The sequence below is a fragment of the Opisthorchis viverrini genome (genome assembly GCF_000715545.1).
Source record: "Opisthorchis viverrini unplaced genomic scaffold opera_v5_354, whole genome shotgun sequence".
Taxonomy (NCBI): Eukaryota; Metazoa; Platyhelminthes; class Trematoda; order Opisthorchiida; family Opisthorchiidae; genus Opisthorchis; species Opisthorchis viverrini.
Window position 1 is genome coordinate 325,601 of NW_008752014.1, and position 22,052 is coordinate 347,652.

Genomic DNA, 22,052 nt, shown 5'->3' on the forward strand with positions numbered 1-22,052 from the left:
CCCCAGAACTTTACTTTTGTCATTCTGATACATCCACTCCAACCAAGATAGGTTGTCAGTTCAGATCTGGCAACTGATACGTTTGAAAGGAAATCCCTAAACCAGCGGGAGAGAATGGTTGAGGTAGCAACCGGAAGAGGGAGTGTTTTGGTCGCAGCTACAGTGGCTGTTTGCCTGCTGACTCGGCCTTTTGGTAACTGAGCAACAAAATGGCTCACTTACGTAGTCACATGGTGCAGTGCAGCGGAAAGCTGAAACACTGTTTGATGATCAAAAGGGCGAATACGGTGCTTCTCTTGCCACAGCACCTTGGTCCTGTGGTATATTTTGTGCAAGAAATTGAAGGCTTCGTCTGGCTCCACCAATTTTTCTGTAAACTTTTCCAAAAATGTTCTGTCCCATTGTTTTAATACGCCATCTATGTTGACAACTACCTTGAACACCAATTTATAGGTTGCAAACCGATGACGCGCACCGGCTTTTGCGTGGGGGATAACGCATTTTCGTTCACCGAGCTTAAAGGTCGAACGTATCCCAGCATAACTTCAAAAGGAGCCATCGAAAGTTTAATGAAATGGTATTGAAACTGTTATCTTCGGAAGAGAATATTCAGGATGTGCCAATAAACTAGGTCAATGAAAGGTCGCCTGCACGCTCGAACTTTCAGCTTTGACGAAAACTTCAAGCTGTATGACCATAATATATTCATTGGGGTATAGTTGGTTTATTCTATCATAAAGTGTGCAAGTGTTTACTCAAGTCACCGGGAGTTGTTCGTGCACTGAAAGAAGATGGGTTAGCAGGTTTGTTTATCCACTTTTCAAGTGAACTTCGGTACGTAAGTTCCAGAATACAGGCAATTATTAGTGGAGAAAGTTCCATGTGGATCAACAGAGATGACAATCTGCAGTAAAATAAAGGCTTTGACGGCGCGCGAAAACGGCATGATAAAGAAATGTTACGACGATGTGATTCAGTCAGTTCTAGTGTCTGATGAACTCAGAAAAGTGAGTGGAAATGATTTGATGTAGTTTTGCCTCAAAAGTTTTTCCTAGATGAAGAACATTATCCTTTTTCGGAAGTCAGTGCGGCCCAACGAGCCGAGTTTCTTTTCAGGCTATTTGCCCACGTATGCATCGGTGGTGAATTGTGCCAGAGTGAAGAAAATATTGACGTGTACATTGAGTTCACTCGGAAGCTGTATAGAGATTTATTGAGGTATTGCTACTGTTGTTTATCTTGCACGATAGTTGTCCCATTTTGATAGTATCCTACCTGTTTTATCCCAAATCTTTGATGAGTAACCATTGTAATGGAATAAACATTTATGACTTGAGGGTTTTCACTCACATAAACTGGAACTCTCTCGCTATTTGTTATCGACCACGGTACCGGCCTTGCGTCTGCCGCCTGCCAGGGCACGGCAACTCAGTATATCGTTTTGGGAGAGGTAAATAACAAAGACGTTTTGAGCTCAGCCTTAAAATATTTCAAATTTCAACACGTGTGAAACCTGTCATGAAAATACTTGCATATACGATTGTATCTGAAATTTGGTTGGCAGACGTGTCGGAGGAAAATTTTATTGTGTGTTCTGCTTTGTTAATGCCTAATATGTCTACCGAAAATTGCTCAAACAGAACAACAATTTATTCAGATTGACAGCACGGTTACTTAAACGATCTTTCAGCTGCGATTATGTTGATTAGTCCGCAGGGAAAGAGCAGACAGTATATTGAAGTTCCCCTGTTGTTGGGGCTCAGCAGCAGTCTGAGTAGGTGAACCTGCAAACACGTCAGACGTTTGGAGTTCAAATCCGCACGGCCACATATATGCACTGCTGGCGAGCTCTAACAAGAATGAAAATTGAGTCTTGTGCTTTTTCACCTATAGGGTGGACAAATGACAATGACAAGAAGACGACTGTTTAGAAAACTGCGATGTGAAGGTGGATTCTAGAAACAACGCAACCATTTTCAATGAATGCATAAAAATTCATAATAACTGAACTAAATGATGGGCTATTAATGTTTGGAAACAATGGCATCAGCTGTCTTTTTTGGTAAATCAAACCTTGGTAGAATGTTCAATTGCTTACTTTTATCGAGCAGTGGAAGCCATGAAGAACAAAATTTTTGAGCCTGTGGCCCTACAGAATTAAAATGTAACCATTTTTATGCAAGCAACGCAATAGCTTTTTGAAAAAGAGGTAAAATTATTAGCCATTAACACAAGTGCTTCCTCGTAAGGTGATCCAAATAAGACTGCCTTTTATATCAGATACATCATTCAGGTGTGACCGATAAGATTTTCGAAAAATTTGAGATATGTGCCTGGAGAACAAGGCTTCTTAGTGAAAATGATCTCATGATACAAAATCATCAAATGTTTGGCTCAAATTTAGTAGGAACTCTACGTGCAAGATCTCATCAGTATAGACGTGGGCGGAATTTTAGATAGCCTGACTCCTAATTGTTGAGCCATTGGAATATTTGGATACTGTTTCAAGGCCAAAGGGCTTATTGAAAAAAACTATTATTTTAAATAGTATATAGTTTTTGGGAAAGGCCGTCTGTTATTTCCCCGACCGAGTAAGACAAAAACCCTCTTTACTTAACGACAAGTAGTCATCGAGTGCATTGTTGTAATAGGCTAGAAGTTTTTCCTTTTCTTTAGTTGTTTGGGGGTCTCCAACAACTTTAAGTTTCCTCGGAGAACACATACATATAAGACACTCAAGGAACGCCTAAAGGGTGGCCAATATAGGGCTTTAACATGCCTCACATTCTAGTTCGTTCTGCGGTAGTCTTCCTAGTTTCGCCAGTACAAAAAACTTTTGGAAGAAAGTATATCTGAATGGATCGGTACTAAAAAAATACCAGTTGCAAAGTGGTTTGGAGTTAATGAACAAGAAAAAGATGGACAGATATTTTCATTGCTGTCTGCAATCTTATTCACACTGTGGGTGATGTTCTGGGGACCGATATAATCACTCAAGCGGAAATGGGACAGACAATTGTCTACCGTATCTTTTGCACGTTAGCGGTGATAAAAATTCCGAGGAATTAAAGATGTGAGCTAAAGGTAAACACAATCATTTTGGTAGATGCTGGTTTAAGACGGTGTACCGCTGTCCTGGGGATCCTGGTGCCGATTTCAGCGACAGCGTACATTGGATTACCCATAGTGCTGCAAAACACGACGGCAAATTCAACGCTGAGTTTCATATTTGGCCTTTTTAGGATGACAGGGTTCTTCAGGATACCAGAGTCATTTTGAGTTAAAATGGTGAGAACGTTACAGGATGTGACGCACACCCAATGTGCCCTGAACGAGGGTGATGGGAGCCAAATAGGTGCAACCAGACAAATCAATTGATCAAGGTGCGCTTAGGTGTAGCAAGTAGGGGGATAATGAAATGGTGGTAGTATCGTACATTGTTAGGTGTATCAATTGGCTTTCTAAGATATCTAAGTTGGGTTGCCTGAGGTTCATTTTTATGGACCCTGTAGAATGTGTACCAGATGTGCAAAAAATCACTTGTGAATTGTGTTGCCAATTTCCGTTATTTCGTACAAATATGCGCACTGAAGAAAAGTAGTCGGAATGAAGTTCGTGCAGATAGGTAAACAACTAGCGTTGAGTTGAATGCGTGGTGCCTTGATATCAGGAAATGCTATATATAAACCTTTGTCTTCTAGTTCACCGTCAGATAAGCGTTGTTAGACGTACGCCATTCAGTTGACGAAATCAGTTTCGCCAAATTTCTTTCAGCATGTCATTAAAAAACGTTGAAATGTTGGTTCTTGATGCAGTCAGAAAAAAGTAGTGTCATACAAGGAAACGTGACAATCTCTTTCGTTAGGTTCTTGAATAAAAGAACTTTAAATACGTGCGCAAAGATGTGATGTCTTGGTACTGTTGGTAAAAGTGTTTTCAAAAGTAAATGCCGCAAAGTGTGTGGCTGGTCATCTAAGCGAGCGCTGATTGTGCATATTTAGGAATACAAGCAGTTTGTCACAGGAGTGAGACTCACCAATTTATTGGGATCTAACGAGACGGTTTGCGTAAATTTTGGCTGATGCTATTTCGATCAGAAAAAGTTCGACATCCGGTAAGTTGCAAAAGGTTGGTGTTGTGTCAGAAGTGGTAAAAATAGGATTATAGGTTATCATGAAGATTCACAAGTGGACTCCGTTGATTGTTCTGATGGAGAGACCAACTGTATGAGAGTTGAAAATAGTTGATTACTGCTCTCTGATATAATAACAGTCGTAAGCACGACTCCTTCTATGTATTTATGCTTCAGGAAGAAAGTTTAGATACGAACATACACTACGCACAAAAAAATCCACTTAAACCAGCTTTTTCATTTTACATCCCATCAATTCATTAGAAGGATAGGTTCTTAAAGATATATCTTTAATCATTTTTATTTAGGGTAAGGCAGAAGATGGGTCTGATATTAAAACACTTATCTTTGCAATTTCTTTCTTTCAATGCCCAGCGTACAGAAAAACCCTGACACAAAGGAGTTGCAGATTGTATCGTTAGTCTACAAAGTAGAACTTGAGGTAAGCAGAACCACACATTTTTTGTGGTTATACTGAAAACACCGTGGATTGTTTTGATTATCTAAAAATTTCAATCATACCTAGTTTCGCTTGTAAAATGGTCATCTGTTTGTTAGTAACTTGTATTTGATTGGCTTGCTAGTTTAGACTGTATAGCTTAACACGATTTATCTTCAGCCAGTTGAGCGACATTGTTACTTCTAATTATTTCAATTGCTTCTATCCGACACAAACTGCGCAACTTCACAACATCAAATGTTTCCTGAGTGACTACAGTTTTCAACCTATTAGTTGAAAAAAGAACCGCACTATAATCTCAAAGTCTACAATACAAATTAGCATAATAAGTGAAGTGATAATGATACTTGTAATAAAGGTAACGTAAAATTGCTCTCAAATTTCTATTTTAACCCGAGAAAATTTATGTTATGCCCGTCGGCTGAGAAAAACAGACCAAACTATTCAAAACCAGTCAAAATCTCATACGTGTTTGTACTTAATGAACAAATTTTGTTAATCTTTGGGTCATTTCCGACGTGGCTGATATGGTACCGGATGTTAGCTGGTGCAATTTTGCTTGGCTTGGATATAAATAATAGCGTCCTGTTTCAATTTATGCCTTAAGGTCAAACACTGTGTGCAACATTTGCTAAAAGCCGAACTCACGATAAACAGCAGTCTTATAGAGTTTCTGAGAAGCAAGTTAAAGTTTGTTCCCCTGACAGAGAAAGCCACTACCGATCGAAAAAGCGGAAAGTTCCACTCAATAAATTTGCTGTGCAACTGTTCGTATTTCCACCGTAAATGTAACCAGTTCTTTGCGCCTTTTAGTTTTGGCAAACAGCATCACCTAAGTTTCTGGTTTGTGTTCAAACAGAAGGGAATTCTGAAATAACCGAAACAGACCCAGGTAATGCGCGAGTCATTTTAAGTACCATGTGGTTTGTATGGATTTGTGGGTCAGGATTATTCGAGGTTTCAAAAGGCTGTCGCCTGTTACCCCATGCGATGGTTTTGCCATGCTGTACTTGTGAGATGAAAATGCTCGGCCATGCGAAATTGGTTACTTTTGGTGACGAGCTATTGTTGAGGTTGGTATACATTGCAATCAAAGAAAAATCTTCTCAATGCAACTTGCAAGTCAGCAGACCGTTCCTGCCATAGAATGAGTCACGAAAACGCAAAAAGAGATTTCACTAACCTACTGTCTTGAAACAAATGCTAGATAAGATTTTAGGTTTGCCATTTGGTGGCGCATTACAACGTAGAACTAATATGACAGCAATGGGGAAACTCCTAAATAATCCAGGAGCACTTTTGTCGATCTTTCCGCCTCAACGCTTAGTGGAATGCAGGTGGGTGTAAAACAAAGAGCATAGAGCGGGTTAATTGTTATGGCGGGCGGCTTCAGAAGTATATCTGATGCGGTGTGTTGCAGCACAGAACCTAAACTACGGCATTCATATATCATTCTGTAGCCAATTAGCCAGTCGTGTGCCTTTGAATTCCCAAACAAAACAATTGGTATTACCTGAAGTTAACGACACTCCTCACTATTTGCTATTAAGGATATAAGTATGGAAGTCAGCCTCCCTCAATAAGTTTTACGATGCATTGTAGACGAAATTAGTGGCAGGTGACGTCCAGGGACGATGGATGCTGTGTGTCTCTGAACCAGTTCGAACAACTGGGCAATGCTTACCGACAGTGGTCAGAGATCAGCATCGATAAATTGCGGATGGAATAATTGGCAATGCTTGTAGACAAAATATAGTCATTTTTGTGCTATTGGGGAACTTTAAAACCCCCTTCCCACCGGCACACTATTGGAAGACTACTTTTGCTATCAACCCGAGTTAGTTTAGGATAATACGTTAATCAAACTTCAAAAGGTTTGAGTGACGACCTTGAAACCTCATGTTTACCAACTATTAAATTCACCGTATATGCCTACAAACAAGTAATACAAGAACGTTCTACGGAGCTTCAAAAAATGCTACCATTTTACTCCATTAAAGATGAAACAGCTCTCAACTATTTCACCGACTATACAGGGGCGGAAATTTCTTTGTTTTACCCAATTTGGTGACTGTGCTCCAAAGAAACCTGAGATCTACGTGATTAACCGGTCTGAACCTTGTATAAAGTTTGTTTGCTTTATCATTCTTCATCTGGCATGAGTGATAAGATCAAGATAATCATTATTTTGATACGCTTACACTTAATCCAGTCGGTATTGCTCATCATACTGAATGTTTACGCAGCTCCTCAGATCTGCTTCACAGGTGAAGCCCTAACTGAAGATGGTTTTGTATTCAAGCTTACTTGTTCTATTAGCGTAGTTTTAAAGAAGTACATTGTGTATGAACAAAGTTTATTTTCTAAAAAAGCAACGGATTTTTTTAGAAGTGAGACTTTTTCAAAGTGAATTAAAAATGAAATTTTCAATAGCTTGCGAGAACTGTAGACAACTGGGACTGCTTCTTGCGTGTTTTGTGATTCAGTATATTCAGAATACTTCGAATCCTGCGCATTAGATGGGCGGATATTTTTATAATGCTTTTGTTTGATAAGCAGCGTTAGGGATTGAAGCTTAGCGTGATTAACAAGACAAAAATGACAGCGAGAGTAGCAATGTCCAAAACAAAATGGGAAGCGATGGTGGCCACGTTCTGCTTTCTTGCGGGGCACGCAGTGTTTGAGACGTCACATTGTCCAATGCGGTTAAAACTTAGTAAGATCCCGGTGTGGCTCCGAACGCATCTGTTATGTGATCAGCATTGCTGCTTGCACTCTCTTGTTTAAACGCTATCAAGCCAGCCAGAGCACTAATCCATGGGTACCGAGCAGTGTCTCGCAATTAGATCCAAGTGTCTGCTGACATATAGGGATTTACAGCCAAACCCTTACAATAAGTCACCCCAAGATTCATAGAGACTAGATACTCAGGTGGATTCTAGATTAGTATCCCGTCAAAACCAGATTGGATTGCAAATGAGTGTATGTCGCTAAAACAAATTGACTTTCTGGCCTTTGGCAACCCAGAAATGTCAGTTGCCCTTGCAGCTATTGGTTCACCAGCGCTCGTCTTCTTCACCCCCAGTTGTTTCAATCTGACCATTGTCTGCGGTAGTAAACCAACCAGTTGTAGTAAACCAAGATGGCTTCTTACTAAACTCAAGAGTGTGAATCCACATTACACTATTAAACGTTATTACTCTCTGCCAAGCGAGCAGCACTTTTACTTTGCTGAGGCTCTGCTTTTCCTCTCTGTCAATATATGCTGTTTCTTCGAACAACACACACAAGTCTCCATTTTGGTCTGGTCCCTTAAGGGTATTTGGTGAACGCGAAATTTTAATAGACTCAGTCAGTTTATTAAAAAATCAGTGGACTTCAGCACAATTAAACCTAATGTTCCACAAGGAAACGAATGCACAAGAAACACGGAGGGCACTATTTCTGGCCAGTCAAGTAGTCGAACATAAGGGACTGACAATGTGTGACTTGACAGAGTGGATTGAAGTTTATGTAAGCCTTCTCGGCTGTTTATAAAATCTACCTAGAATGGTAGATCTGCGTAACCTAACTCCATGATTGAATTTAATTTACAAAGACCGATGTTACGAACGTTTGTTCTTTCAGTTCATATCCAGGGGTACCATTTGAGTGGAGAGAATCGGAGTGTCTCTATTCTCTATATTTAGACAAATGCTAGATTTCTTTATCTCCCACAGTGTTTCTTTTTTCATCTTTATTGGGTCTAATTCAGGCGGACTGATGTTTTTTATGCGAGTAAAAAATCAATATGAAAATAATACGGTATAAAAGGAATTCTGCTGGGATTCAATTTAGTACGCCGTTATCACCAGCACATTACTTTTACGTAAATTTCGGTTTTTGAGTAGTAAATAAGATTGGGAAATACACGGGGATCCGTCCCAAAAAAGATGAAATCAGTAAAGGATGATGGGAGGGTTTCCATAGACTTTTAGGTAGCGCCATATGATTATCGGTAAAGAGTTTGAAAAGACTGAATTTCATAATAAGTTTTCGCACTAACGTTTCCTGCTGTCCAAAGACTGTAAGAATCATCTATCTGTAGGTTAACAACTCCACCTGGTTGAGCTTTTGACGTTCTGATAAACTGCTGATTTTCATTATAAGCAGTTCAATTAACAAAGACATTTTGGGCTGAGTCAATGTGGTCATTCTTAATATTACTTATAAGGGCTTTGGATCGGTTTCAATTTTCCGTTCTTTTTCCAGGATGACACAGGTGTGGTTTTTCCATCGACAGTACGGCATCCCAACACATTCTTCTACGCCATCGTCGATCCCTTCAAAAGGAATGTTATTCTACTGTACCATATATTTGGATGTGGTGACTTCTAAACGTGTTTGAATTAAAACCTGCAACCATAAATTCAAAAATTTTGTCTGTTCTCAGTTCAGGAATTACGCTGAAAAGAAATCCCTACACATTCGGACTCGGTTACTAAAATCATGAGGTGCAGTGCTAGTGACCGATGAGATGAAAGCGTTCACAACGTCACTGGGCTTTCGGAGTTGCCTAACAGAATGCTTCACTACAAGGCAGACTTACTGGGTACATTTCCAGTAGCGTGAGACATACGTACACAGAGAAAATACACCGTGACAAGCAGACGCTAAAGTTGATCATTCGGTCCTAGAAATAACATCCTGTTATTTTGCTTGTATAAAGTTTTTCAGTTCAGAGGACACTATTTCGAGCATAATAAATCTCCTACGATAAATGTGTATATATCTAACACTACTGTAGTAAGCGCTTAAATGAATAACGTGATTGCCTTCAATTCACTGTTGACTTGCTCTTACTTCTGGCCACTCAGGTAAGGAAGGCGCATTTCATGATTGGCAAATGATCTGACTGCTTCGTTAAGACGTACAGTTCATGACCAATTGTTACATCTTTTTAAAACGTTCCAAAGATGGTGAGGTTTCCATCTGTAAAATTTATTAGAAAAATTAATCGTTCACCTGCGAATTCCCTTAAATACATACCTTCTGTGCAGCCCGAATGAAGCTGGAGGGCTGGGTTACCTAAAACTAGAAAGCGCCAATCGAATATCCGAATTTCGGATATTCGGAAGCCTCATACCGTGACTGCTTCAATTCCTCCAGCAAGATGAATTTCGCGACATTACCTAAGCTGTTGAGGACGACCTGGATTATTGTGAGAAGTGAATGAAGCAACGCTAGATGTTGGAGACACTTGTTCAGAAATGTTTTGTTGTGGCACAAGGCTGAAAAATGAAGCTGTCGATAAACATACATTGGAATTCCAAAATTCAAATGACATCTCATGCTGTCCGCATAACAAGGCAGGAAATTTTAAAATTTCACTCAGTATTACTTTACCACTGTGTGGCTGTCACATCAGGTCATTGTTTCTCTTGCAATCCATCTGAATGCCGAATAAAATTTAATGAAATATAACTGTTCGGTAAGTAGGAGACATGCCCGGGGGTAGACATGTTTATCAGGATATCTACTGACAACTGTCACTATTCAGGAGAAGTTGACAACCATGTCACTCTATCGACAGCTCTTAGGCTTTTTGACAGTTAAAACTGGCATTACAATTTGGAAGTTCTGAAGATTCTTCTCCCCAGGGACCGTTTCCGGTGGACGCTGTTGTGTATCAAGTGTTTACACCTAAAATTTATTTGAAAAAAGACATTTCTGCGATAAGGCATGCATGCAGCAGTTAGTCACGGTTTGCGTGCGCCATACAAGAACGCCTCTGACATAATGCAACTTCATCTGCATACCAAACTGGTTTTCACGGTAGACTCACATGAATCTCACTCATCTATGGTGTTCTTAAGTAAACGTAATTCGAGAGGACACTTGAGTGCCTGTTCTCAACAGCACAAACTGACGTTGGCGTCCTCGGTAGACCGACCGTTAGCAGACTAGAGGATGTCAAGCCTGTAACACTGCACATAGTGTACAACCAACTTAAAGATAAGCACACAGCACTCTCCTGTCAATTCGGGATATACGAAAACATTTTGCAACCAAATAGCTCAATCGCACCATATTCGTAGGAGTGGCGAAAAATTCGCTAAGCGGGACTTCCAATGCACCCGAACGTTAATATTACCAATTCTCTCCACTATGCTACAACATTATACTTGGCTGGAATACCTGAACCTATCCGATGGTGAGAAGCCTAGTGACGAACAAGAAGTCTGCGCGACACATTTCATTTAGAGGATATAGTGAGACAAAGCACTTTCAGCCATGGAATCATGCATCACTTGTTCACAAATATTTCCGTCATAAAGCTTTGAACTACCCATAAAAGATTGAAAGAGATTCCATGTGCGTAGCAACAGACAAACTAAAGAACGATCTCATTTCTCAATTTTAATGTATAGTGCTGCTTCAATACATTATTGCCAAACGGAGTATCCATCAGGCTACTGCCAGATCCACTGTGAGTTGTTATCTGCAAGGCTAAAATTGAGAAGGAAGAACTGACGTAAGATATACTAAAATCCTCACATTATCATAGACATGGTGACGAGATATCTTGCATTGTTGACAAGGGATACCCTAAACCGATCCAATACCTGTAGTACGGCCACAAGTCCCAGCATCATTTGGAAGAGAAGGATCGGATTTCCTTTCTAAGCTTACTAAGTACCGGACGAACCGTTGGCTGCATTTCATTGAAATGTTTACCACAAGACAAACAAGGGTATATAATATACGAAGCTTCACAGTTTTCCAGCTCTTTTGTCCCTTGTCAGCTGTCTCACTTCAGGATATAGAAAATTATGCTCCCAAGATATACTAGAACCAAAATGTAGGCAACTAGAAACACTGAAAAACATAGTTAGGCTGACTGATTTGTTCCGCACAGTGTACATAACAAAACCGAAAAATAGCCAAAAACAGCATGGTACTTTGAAGTACCTTTAAAAAATGACTCGATAACGCGCATGTTGACCAGAGGTCTTTCCACAGCGGTTAGACCCATTTTAAGCTAGCCTAAATTTCTCAACTTCACCTCACTACACCTGCAGAACCATCTGTCAGTGTAGAACTCGTCTTTGATTTTTGTGATCTCGAGTACACGTGTGGCACGTCTTGTGTCGCGGTAGCTGTCGGAGCTGACCATTGAAAGTCGCCCTAATTGCTTGATCATGGGATATAGAGGCACAATCGAAAACGCTGTTTCAGCCCACCTGGTCGAAACTGGCTGCATCGTTAATCGGGGAACGGCATTTCAGTTTATGTACCATGTGTCACAAAGCCACTCAAGGGCAGCCTGACTGCGTAATTTTGCAGTCACGAAGCCCACTATCACCTCTGCTTACAGACCCAAACGTTGGTCATACAGTACATGCCAGACGACAGGGATAAAAATATCGTCGAAGAGCCACAAAATAAAGGGTGTAGCCAACCAGAATACCCCTGCGCAAACAATCGCAAAGCAGATATAGGAAACTCCGACCCACCTTTGTTGATTCTACTACACCTACCAAGAAGGTCATCGAGTCCAATCGGAAAATAATGTGGATCCTGACCCTTGATGGCAAGAAGTGGCTAGCACGATTCTGTAAGAAGGAAAAAAACAGTCATTCAAACCGAACAGGTTGATAGGAAACTGGATCTTCTAGCAGGATCAAACGAAGATCCAGCGGAGCTAATTTCACTGGGTGTGAAATTCGGTGGTCAAGCTCATTAGTAGCATGCCGCAACTAACAAACAACGACTTAAATATTCAACCAACTGTAATAACCGTCGAAAAAAGAAACGCCGACAAAAAGGAAAAACTTAGCTAGCAGCAACTCTAAGTGCACGAGCACAATAATCCTCAACCCTTTCGCTATGATGCATCGCGAAACAGTGACGAGCCACAACGCAGTTACACACTGATTGTGCCACTTTGGTTGATGACGGAAAGTTTGCAGTGAATATTTCACACTCATCAAGCATTTAGGACATGATATTTCCAAATGCCATTACCTCCATATAAAGCAGAAAGTTATTATTTGGATCTCATTTGTAAAGAACTCCATAACCGACTGTGTATCACCGCTTTACGTAAGTCATTTGTCATCACCGGCGAATGTTGCCCTGAATATGTTACACGGTCAAAATATATAATATGGCGGTATATGTATTTATTGTATTTGTACAATATCTGCAAAACGTCTCCGTCGACTGGGGTACACCGTCTTCGAGGAGTTGAGAACCCCTACTTCTACGTCGTTCATCAAACCTGACCTAATCGCTGTTCGAGATCGCCGTGCAACCGTAATAGACGTTAGCATAGTCTCGGATGGGCGTGGAGAGATAGTGTGGAATGAGAAGAAGCAGAAGTATGGTGCTGATGAACATTCCCTCGCCATAATCTCAGCCCTACATGCCATCGGTTGTGATATCGACTTTTTGGTTCACCAACCGGTGATCATCTCCTATCGAGGGATCTGCTTTCCTCAATCCGCTAAGGCTGTTATCGGACTGGGACTTCCTAAGGTCGCAGTCAGTGACTTGTGTTTGCTTGCCATTGTGGGCTCCCTGCGTACTCATGACACTTTTATGCGTGGCACATGGCGTTGAAGGTACATTTTTGCCATTTAATCTCACACCAGACCCAGTATGACGGTCACTTTGTGCCTGATGTGCGAGTCTTGACTGTGCTAGCGCACACTGCGCCTTGAAGAGCATTCACCATTGTTTGTCCTTTCTTTGGTTGTTGGTCCTTAGACGCGTGTTCCCATACCAAAATCTTTACATACTTTGGGATTCACCTCATCAGACTGGCACTGTCCTTGGCATGATTTCGAATGAGACGTTTCTCTCTTTTCTCCCATATTCTCCTGTTACTCTTTCGCATTCATCGCTTGCATTCACTTTTTATGTTTGTGACCATGCTCTTCAAAAATAAATGATAATGACTATCACCGCTGTGTCTGCAAACACTTTGGGTGTCCTAAATGGGTGCACGCGTTTTGGGGTGCTTGCTGTTTGGGCGTTATAGGTTTCCTTGTTAAGCACCCGATACATAGAACATTTACTACTAGACGGTAAGGCAGTGTTGACAGATAGCCTTCTTTCGGGAGCATTGGAATATCATAATCTGCGTTAGTTAGTTACAAAGAATTTAAACAGAATGGTGAAACTGAATACCAACCACATCCGTCGACTCCAGCTAGCAGTTACCGACTACCAGGGCAACACACAATTTTTAAGCGTAAGTGAAATGCAGAACACTCAATTATGGCGGTGAATTCAAGATCATAAATTAGATTCACAATGATAGGGCAACAGGACCTGTGACGAACGACTATGTCACTACATGGGAAGAAATCTGCTGCCCACCAGGCGTGAACCATTTGGCGCAACTTTAAATGGTTCGACAATGGAGAAGGACTGGAGCAAGTTTTACGGGCGAATCACTTAGCCTCCAGGCTCAAGTTTAGAAAGCAATTCCGTCTTCCCAGCTAACGTTCCAAACACTGTAAATTCCAAACTTTGCTTTTATCCAAGCTTGAACCCTCAATCTAACTAAGACGTCCTGCCTAACCTTTGAAATTTCCGTCATCTTGCCAAAGTTTCTACTTATTCACATTCATTGAAAATTGGTATTCGGTATGATCAGACAAGAAAACAGTTTTGGGAATATTTGCGAGCACTCTGAGCACATCTATAGCGTGAATTTATTTTTATTAACAGGCTCTCAGCTTTCCTATCGCATTGAATGCTCGCAATGACCCAATTTTATGCCAGAACACAGAAAATAGAGCATCATTCGAACGCAGCTCATCCTTACAAAGACGCGATAGGATTAATGTTACCTCCAAACTAATCTTTTTTTGACGCAAGTGGCAGGATATTTGATAGGCGAATCCTAAAAAGGTAGCTAAACAGGATTTATGGGGCGCCTAATATCTTTTGAAATATTCCTAGGGACTTTGCCTCTTGACTACCACCGGCAAAAGACTGATGAGACGGACTAATATGTGGATGCTGTCCAGCGAAGTATAGCGTTTCTAAAATTTGGGACAGAAAATGCAAAAATAGATATTTGTGTATTTTTCTCTTTTTGAACTGCGCGTCCTAATGGTAATGTCATTTATGTGGTTTTTGTCATTCTGTTGTACCTACCAAACAATTTGCGTAAAAATGATTCGGAAATTTACGGCATTAGTCCAAGGTGACCAAGAACTTGTTTTTAACCGAGTGGCTTGCCATCCAAGGGATACCATTTTTGTATCTCGCAATCCTTTGCGCACCAGGTGGCTCGGCTGACTGTCAAAAACTGATTATTACTTGTACTCGTGTTGTCGTTGTCCTCCACTTCAGAAAACATTTAGGTGTAGGCTAGCTCTAATGCATTGCAAACGTTATAATGCAGAAATCTTTAACACCCAGGTAAACAGTGTACGGTCTCTTCCTCTAGGGGAGCGCATGTGTTTCCATTCATAACGATCAAGTTAAGACAAATTGCAGACATTGCCTGTGACACACGGACCTATTTGAGTCCAGCTGGCGATCAGCCGCGACCTCATTTGACTCGACAATATCGACCCCTGACAATGTGGGTTTGTCTGAGGCGCTGTAATTGTCAGCTTTAATTAGTTGTTGACGAAATATAGCTTTGCGTCAGTGGGCTATCAATGTGGACTGATTCAACCATACGTTCGCCGGCCGAAACGTGTAAGTGCATAATGAACTGGGTGAAATGATCCTTGACTTTGCGACGCAGGCTTTCTGGCAGACCTTGTTCCTTCGTGCGAATGTTTTGTTCACAAGAGTATCCATAACTGTGATGGGGATTTTAATGGTAAGACTATGGAGGATTAAATGTCAGGGCTAAAAGTGCGGTGTAACTTTTCACGGTTTTTTATGCCATCTGCTCTGTTTAACCAAAAGCATTTCGTTTCCCATGGTCAAAGTAAGCGGAACAAACCTGTGTACACCCGGTCGGAATGGCACATGTACCGCTCACAGCTGTCTAATGTCAAACAGATGAACGGGAAACACCATATATTACAGTGTAGCATCTGGTGATATTTTACGGTAGAGTATGGTATCTTATAGAAGGGTACTGCGCAGTCCACGCGCATGTGACCCGGGGCATTGTAGTAGCCCATGTTACAGGATACTATAATGTATCACATTAAATTCAACTGTACTAAATGAAATTATGATGTCATTTTTTGTTTCCTACACTGGTTTGTCTCGATAAAACATAAAATCCTGTGGCATACTGTAGCATTATTATCATTATACTATACTCAGATCTTGTGGAAACAATCCTCTTGTTTTGCAAAAAGTCATGTTATGTGTGGCTATAGAGTGCTGTTTTTGACGGCGCCAGTTGGGCGTTTCTGGTTTTTTGTACATTCCACTTTTAAAATACCTCCCATGCATCCAGCGTTTACATTGCATTTAAGCGCAAACTTAATTTTATTGGGATGCTTTGGTGTTGTAGTCACTGCTTTATCTCTGTTTGTTTGAGTTGTACCAAATAAGCAACAGTTTCACTAAGTTTATTTTTCTTTCTTTGAAATAAAACCACTTGTGAAGGTGCCAAAAATCAGATGGCGGCCAAGAACTTGTTTAAACTTTTGGAACCACAGAGCATCTTGTATTACCGAAAATATCCCAAGTGGCTGCATACATCACATATTAGAATCCCCAGAAACGCCACAACAAAAAACCTGGTGGCTACTGTGCAAACAGCTTAGTTTCTTGTCTAGGGGTACCGCGCACATCGATTCCGTACTCCTGGTATTGGTTTACTTTATTAAGTTCTGACCTTTGTTCGAAAGGCGGGACAAGGAAACGAATCACTGACTCTAAGTTCATACTTATTGTTTCCTTTTCTAATTTAACTATGAAAATATTGCAGCATCTCAACACCTCTAAATTTGTTTCTTAATTCTTAGTGTGTATAAGGGTTTCCTTGGAGTAGTCAAGGATGTTTCTACTGATCTTTTGTGTAAGCTTCCGTGCAAATAAAAACCACTAGTTGGGACGTACACTAGTTGGCAGTTACAGTAGCTGAATACCACAACCTAATTTTCTCGCTTCTTTTTCAATTAAAGCTTAAAGTTAATTTGTTTGCTGAAGAGAATCCTGACTTCCCAGTATAAGAAATGGATGAGAGCATTAGGCAGAAAATCCCGTCAACTTTGGCAAAACGCAAGACCACTTTTAGCTGTCTAATTGCTGTGGTGATAAGTCATCGCAAATTGCGCATTTTGTGTAATTTAAGAGAAAATTGGAATCATCGATAACAATTTCGCTTATATTTGCTTGACAGAGTATGAAGTTAGGTTGGGTACAACTTTCAGGTCTAAAAATAGCTTTAAAAAAATAAACTCAAAGAATAGACTCCCTTAGATTGGATGAGAAGCCTGAAACTAAATCCAAAACTTTGCTTCTGTTTATAACAGGTAGCTATGCGTTGAAAGCTCCGTAGCCTATAGTAAAAAAATAAGGCAAGGTTAAGAAGTAACTTAACCACGTATGTAAGTTGAAGACAGCAGGTTTTTGCCAAGATACGGTCGCACAATAATGTTCGACGGCCCACGACCAGTTTTGCCTCTCTTGAGGCTCATCAGTTTGGCTCAGTTTCCGAGAACCTGTCATCCTTATATTCTACTTGAGCACATAGTGAAAGAGAGGTTTAACTAGATTCACCTGAGTCTCTCGTCAAAACCAATTTCATGAACAAATGACAGTATTCGCGGAGGGTAGATCTGTGTTTTGAAAGTAGCTTTATGCTGGTTGTCAAACACGGCTGCCAAGTTTACTAGGTAGCTAAATTAATAGACACTCCTAATGAAATTGTACAAGACTAAATTAGGGCAGCTACCCAAAACTAAGGTGAAGCTTCACCTTCAAATAATGAAGATGCTAAAATGAGACTCCAGTGAAGTTTTCGTTTTTTATCTTCTAAGAGCTACTCTATGGATTAATCGGAGTACACCTGCGTCATCAAGAAGTTCGTGAAGCTGCATTTTGTTTGTCCAACGGATTTGCCAAAAACTCATCACTGTCTCACCACTGATTTTTTCCTGCATTAGATACGTCGCGCAAGAGTGCTTTTAACCCACCAATTATTTTCAACTCTAATTCGTTCGGCTTCGTGGTCAGCTAAAAAAAACTTCGTTGGTAAAAATTGATAGCCGGGTCCATTTACTAAATTTTGCGTTCAGTGTGCGTTATTTATTCTTTATCAGTACGAAACGCGGCGACTAAATACTGGCTATTTTTCACTGAATTTTAATCTATGTATTGCTATGGAGTGAGACTTTGCTCTGGATTTACAACTGCCATTAACACAAAAGATGGGTTCAACAAAAAAATACGGAACGGGAAACAAGTTTTGATAAGTTGTCTGTTGTACGACAGATAAAAGTGGAGCTGCTGGTTAGTGCAGGGTATTTTGAAAATACGTTGCTCACATCAAAGCCATCTGTGTGAACATCTCAGCTTTAAAAGTCGCGTTCTACCGCTCATAAAGCTACATACCTCGTTGTTGGAGGATACCAGTGGCATTTGTTGTAGCGTAATATTTTGCGGTGGACACTGTAGTAAAAGCTTACCTGCACAGCGCAAAATAATATGCTGACAAAGATATTCAACAGGGCGCCAGGTGTGTGCGATAAACACTAAAAATGGGTTCAGCGGGTTGGAACAATATTTGGAAGAGTGAACAAATCAAGGTTAACACTCCCTAGACTTCCGATTGAAAAACCCTATTTGTAGCGCTTCGTTTAACACACGGCTAAATCCCAGCTTATTGAGCAGGCCAGCGGAGTCAGAAAGGGTGCAAAACATAAAGCAAACACAAAGCATAAAGTATATGAATAGTACTCTAACAGGTGTATGACGATGCAGAAATCTTGGATTTTCCAACTTTGACTGAGCGGTCGATCAAATCGAAACAGTGTCAGATGGCACTAGTTTACCGGAGAAAATACTTTAATATAGTTAATCTTCTGGTTGGGGAAATCTTGTTTTACGCCACCCTTCGTTTTCATCTCTGCAAAAGAAATACAAAGAAATAGACCGCATCTTCCGAATGGAAACTCATTTTGTTTCAGACAGAGATGGCCTTTTCTAAAATATCCAGTGGATAGATGTTCACTAAATCTTCTTACCGATGAGCGGGATTTATCAAGTGGATTGATCAACAAATTTTATCCCATTGTGAAAGGGTGAAGCTCGTGGATGTAGAATCGGGTTGATGGAGCGCATTCAAATTTGCGTTTCTCGCAAGCATCTAAAACAACGTTTGCCAAATGCATAATGTTGGACGATAGTTACATAATATTTCAAGGATGAATGGTGTCTGTATTACACTATGCAGATGCAAGTACAAGACCTGGTTAAATACCCCAAACACGGCCGGTCCTTGAAACTGTTACATTTGGTGGCCAACTTTTATGTCGTTTATTAGTGAGTAAAGCGATTTAGGAGCAATGATTCTGATATGTGACAAATGGCCTAATTATTCAAGTGAGGACCCGCCGGGAAAGCGGGATGATTGGACATCCTGGGTTGTAAAATCAAAAGACTTGTTTTATGGACGGACGGCCTGTCATCGTCATTTTGGTGGCCATTATTCAGTGCTTGTACATGATCTGTTAAGAGCTCAATAACAGTTCCGTGTTTGAAGAGTAACCGGTCCTAGTTCCACACGTTTCCGCTTTTAAAATGTTACAAACGAGTAAAGTACAGCGATTTTTCAGAGGTTATGTTTCAGATTTTGTTTTCTGCGGAACTCTACACTCACTAAAATAAAGCTATATTGTCCTGCTATGGATCTTGTTGTAGGCCAAAAATCCTAAGCGCATAAAGAATTGGATGAAATCTGGAGAACTGGCACTAAATTTAGGTTTCGGTAAAAACATAGTAAATTGCTTAGTGTGCACATTAGCATGAAAGCTGATAAACATTGACAATGTTGACACTAACGAAGTGTTTCACCTTATGTTCTAATGACCCAAAGATAAATGGAAAGTTTGATAAGGTTACTGGAGAGTTTGAAGCGGTGGTTTGAAATTTTCTGTAGGATGTGCCAGATCTACCCAGTGCCAAAGAAGGTCCCATTGCTTGTGAAAACTGCGCAGATGTTTTTGTGTGACAATATGGTAATCAGCAATAAGTGCGACAGGTTCATCGTACCAAATGAAACAATGAAAAAGATTTCCCAGAGTTATTTTTCAATAGCGGCAACAGGTGCATAAGGTCAATATTTGGTGGTGCAACCACACGTTATCGACTATTTACTTAAGATGTTGTCGGAAGAGTGTTTTGTATGGCTGATCCTTTTCTCATGGGCAGTGTTTTATTAAAACCTAAAACGGTCTTATTAGTACCACATTTGCATTCTCGCCAGAAGCTAAATTAGCAACGGTTCCGGATGTACGACTGATGTTGACGAGAAGAAAAAATATAAACCCAATGCATGCATTACCTTAGAACTTGAAGTGTTTTTCTATGTGATTGTGTTGACGGTAACATGATGCTTCTAGGTCAGGCTCTGATTTCAGCTTAGGAGTAGAGCTGGCCCAAATGAAGACTAAGCGAGTGAGTCATTCAGTGTAGCAAGCATTAATCAACTACCGAGATTAAACTCGTCTCGACAAATCAACCACTAACACATTTCAAATAAGCTTCTGATTTGTGAAACGTTTATCACAGCGAAAAATGCAGGATGTTAGCGATTACTTAGGAGGTGAAAATGAACAAGAATATTGATGCTACATAAGCTGTTTGGGGCCTTAGATTTTGACCCGCTATTTTTAACAACATTGAGGTCAAGGTGATTTGGATCTGCAGTTACAGCAAGCCCTACCATTACATGACATCCATAGTATTAGAGGTTTACGACATTTCCGTCTATAAAAATACTCAATTCCTGATCCTTACTACGCAAAGACATTTTGCAGTAATACATAATACTAAAGCAGAACGTTCAGAACGTCCCAGCATGCTGCTTTCTTTAATGTATAAGCACAAGAAGATACTAACTAAGCTCTGAAGCTTGTCATATTTCGTCATTAGTGTCAACATATAAAACACATTCAAAATGCGTCCAGGTGACTTTAGGTTTTCAAGCTAAAAGAATTAATTCAGTTTCGAATGTCGCTGTTGATCCATCTCAAGTTGGTCAAAGCCTATCGCCTATAAAATTTCTCAGATGTCGTGAGTTGACAGCAGCTTAACCAGAGAACACCTTTTGGCGAATCCATGCGGCCTGTGGGGAATTTATGAACCGTGAAACGGAGTACGTGAACACCTCCAAAACGTCACCGAAGATTCAAATACACAACACAATCTAAAACATAGTAAAACCAATAACATTGTGAGTAGAAAGCATTATAGACTCTAAAACGTTACTGAACTCCAAATAACTAATCTTAAAAACCGGTTGTTTAGAATAGGCAAATTCCCAACACCAAGGATTCGTATTTCCATGACTACTCGTTTTGTTATGGAGAATAGCTTCCTTAGGAGTATAGCAGTCTTGTTCTATTATATTGGAGTGTTATATTTTTGCAAACTTTATCTGAAAGGAGAGGAATGGGAAGATGCTGATCGGTCGTTGGTCTTCTCTGATATTAACCTTATTTTTACAACACTCGATGTTGATCTCGTCGGAACAATTGCTGGATTGCGACCAGGCATCAACCGTGGTTCTTACAAAAGTATCCATCTACGAGCCGCTGAGCGTCTCTTCAGCGATATATTATGACCAAGAGCAAGGAAACTCCGTGTCTGCAATTATGGACTTTAACAAATGCGTCGTAATGCAGACAAGTACTAATAGTTCACTTTATTGGTAATCACTAATAAAACCTGAATTAGCTACTTTGATAGAACACAACTGTTAGGAAGGAAAACCGGTAACTGTTAAACACATAAACTAACAATTATTCAATGCCATTCAGTCAACAAAAATAGCAGCAAGCACAAGGCAAATAATGGTAATATTAGTAAGCGGATGTTTTCAAAAGAAACACTGTAGATGAGCAACTTATGGGTACGATTGAATAACCAGCAGCCAGTTAGAAATCGTAAGTCATTTATTCCATTTATAAATCAGGCGGAAATCACTGTAGACCTACGAATTTCAGTTTTGATGACCAAGAATGTTCTCACAAAGATCTCTGGGACACTCAGTGGATGATTGTCTATAGCACCCAGTAAAACTATATTTACCAAACCAAAGGGTAATACAGGAACTTCCTTCTGATGGATACTTTAGTAAGAAAAATAACGGTGACTTCCAATCGTGTCGACGAAACGACGGACTCTATGATAGCCAAGCCGAAGTGCACGATAAAGTTAAACAATGTTGACTGCAAAATTTGGTGCGACTACTGTAACAAGGAGCAAATAAAGCGATAAATTCCCGCCAACTGTTACAAGCACTAAGATGCTGATGGAAGA

The 22,052-nt window shown here is 40.3% G+C and overlaps 1 protein-coding gene across 1 annotated transcript; it reads left to right on the forward strand.

Annotated features, from left to right (window-relative positions):
• Positions 1-464: 464 nt before the first annotated feature.
• Positions 465-9,111, forward strand: T265_10341 (hypothetical protein; the record flags this gene model as incomplete). The annotated part of the gene is made up of 7 exons (XM_009176682.1): positions 465-577; positions 632-713; positions 749-803; positions 844-1,007; positions 1,046-1,218; positions 4,508-4,574; positions 8,844-9,111. 7 exons carry the CDS (start codon positions 465-467, stop codon positions 8,967-8,969), a joined length of 780 nt encoding a protein of 259 aa, XP_009174946.1.
• Positions 9,112-22,052: the final 12,941 nt, after the last annotated feature.